General features: G+C 47.0%; 2 protein-coding genes across 3 annotated transcripts in view; one reads left to right on the top strand and one right to left on the bottom strand.

Annotated features, from left to right (window-relative positions):
* Pmar_PMAR009773 (gag/pol/env polyprotein, putative) overlaps positions 1-452 on the top strand; it is a gene marked incomplete at both ends in the record, with an annotated part of 3705 nt that extends 3253 nt beyond the window's left edge. The window contains one exon of the mRNA XM_002768610.1: positions 198-452. Coding sequence (XP_002768656.1) covers positions 198-452 — 255 coding nt within the window. The remainder of the gene's footprint in view (positions 1-197) is intronic.
* On the bottom strand, positions 443-2334 carry Pmar_PMAR009772 (hypothetical protein; the record flags this gene model as incomplete). Of its 2 annotated transcripts, none has more annotated exons than XM_002768609.1 (10): positions 443-625; positions 952-1026; positions 1085-1401; positions 1512-1598; positions 1649-1732; positions 1782-1842; positions 1899-1980; positions 2025-2092; positions 2149-2214; positions 2262-2334. In XM_002768609.1, coding segments are annotated over 8 exons (626 nt in total), but the record flags the coding sequence as incomplete, so codon positions are not given. The 2 variants fall into 2 exon arrangements, with proteins under 2 accessions (XP_002768655.1, XP_002768654.1); XM_002768608.1 differs by having other exon boundaries at positions 444-625; positions 1085-1207.

Below are 2334 nucleotides of genomic sequence, written 5' to 3'. Positions count from 1 at the left end.
CTCCGTACAACAGGACTCAACTGAAGGTCTAGTCGTAGAATCCATCTGCTGCCTCGATTGTTCAAGCTGGCGCGGATTAGCCTAGCGTGTCCATCTTTCCACAACTGCCCGTAAAGAAGTTGTTTATGACTGCCAGGCTTACTGCATCAGGGCGGCCGATAACTGACTGTCGTTCACCACTTGTCGTTTCACTTCAGTTCCAGTGGCTCGGTGAACACTGTATCACTCTTACTGACTCCGGATCGACTTCCACTGCCATTTCACGAGTCAAGTCAAGGAGAGGTATGGCCATACTAGTCCTAGGTGAATCAGGGGTTTGTGGTGACTTTTTGGGAGTGACGCCGGCAATGGTTGATACCCATCTTGAAGATGGCATCTTCATATGGTTCGCGCATAATGACTCCATGTTCGATCCAGCGAACCAACGCAACGCAAATATTGTGGCTATGTAGTCAACCAACGTGACCAAAGATGACAGCAGAAGCTACACAAGAATGGTGACACCAATAATTTGTTACATTAGTAATGGGATTCAAACTGGGAAATTATCAAATACGAAGAAGTTCAAGATTCTCAGAAGCGGCAAAGCTCTCTTCACAGTCACGTCCTGCCCGGCTCCGTACACCTAGAAGAGGACCCGAATCAGAGGCACGATCCATACGTGAAGTCATGTGTCATAGGATGGGCCATACTGTATGGCGGTTGCAAACTCCTAGTCAGTTGAATATAGTCCTAGTCGCTATTCGAAGTGGTAAGTGGCATCGCAAGACTGTTCTACAGATTGACAATCTCTGACAATTTCTATCAATGAATCAACAAGATTGCGTGGTATACCTCTCTCAGGATTGCATAACCCCATGAGGCTTAGGTTGCACGAGTCTGAACAGCGCTGCTTGCAGCATTCCATTTCACTTCATGAAGACGGGAGACTTGATGATTATCCGAACTTACCCTAACAAAGATTATCCTGGCCTTATGCGGTAGCTTCAAGAATCTGATCTGCCCAATGACGGTTGTCTGACTCGTCTGAGAATGCAAGAACAACGAAGTCCACTGAATTCAAGAAATGGGAACTCCTGCTCACTTTCAAGTCAGCATCCTTCGTATTCTTGAAGGCTTCTTGTTGACTAAACTTGACATTCAGAAGCCACTCTTTCGAAGCCGTCCACGGATACGCGTAACCATAGTCACCAGTTACCACGAGAAGCTAAGACGAACATTCCGGTTTAGATGGTTGACATATTCACCGACTATCTGTTCGGTGAAAATGTTTACCAAACCGAATCACTATTAAAGCTAGGACCACGCCAATATAAAGGCATGTGGATGCAATCTTGCGAGGGTGAATGTCGTTGTGCTACCATTGACTGATAACCGAGAGACCAGATAGTATCCAGTAACCTGGATAAGCTGTGGTAGACTCTAGAAGCAATCGGTAGTAGGTAATTTTTCCTCGTATGCCATGATGATGCATGGAACGAAGTTCATCCATGATGTAAAGCTTATCTTACTTTCAGAGCGTTGTTGTCCATCAATGGACCTAGAGTTTGATAGGAGTCCGCGTAGAATCCGGGACTGCGCCGTATAGCCTCGTCTACCTGAACGCGGAAGACCATTCGAAAAGATCCGCCAACCATGGGGGGTGCACCTTCGGGTTGTAGCGCTTATAGTCAAATGCCGGGTCTACTCCGAAACTCTTCTTAACTTCCGGCTTGTTGAGGAACCTCTCGACCTGAACATCGCAACGATTCGAAATGTGAATCCAAATGATATGTGGATACATCAGCATACGGTCGGCAGTGATCCGGCACTTGATTCTGACACACCTCTCTCACGTCGTACCTGCTATGACGTGTCGCTGAGATAATCTCTCGCCCTGATTCTGGTAGAAAACTCACATGTCAATGCTGACCTCTTTCGGCAGGGAAATCACTGTACTCTGCTGACAAGCAGTATACGCTCGATCGCAGTCACGCTTAGCTGAAAACGATGACTGGGTGGACAGCATATGCAGAGGGGCTCGCCTTGTCCTTGGTTGCAAAGTGTTGCAAAGTTGATGCATTGCAGAGCTTCTAGGTTCATCTTCTCGTACCTGAACGCATAGTTGCTGAAATATAGGTCTCAAATGTGCCTGACTGAGTCACTCACTGTGGCTTTGTGATCCTCCGAGGTGCCGGGGGATTGTCATAGGCCATCTTACCTTGTTTTGAGTACCTAAGTACCAAGCATTCCCTGCTTGTTGCGAACTGCGACGGACATACTGAAGTCTCATAGATAGTAGAGCATTGACGAGCGCTACTCCTTTGAAATCTATCTGCTTACGCCTACTCTTCC

Source organism: Perkinsus marinus (assembly GCF_000006405.1).
Source record: "Perkinsus marinus ATCC 50983 genomic scaffold scf_1104296967778, whole genome shotgun sequence".
Classification (NCBI taxonomy): domain Eukaryota; phylum Perkinsozoa; order Perkinsida; family Perkinsidae; genus Perkinsus; species Perkinsus marinus.
This window is presented reverse-complemented; position numbering and strand designations above follow the sequence as displayed.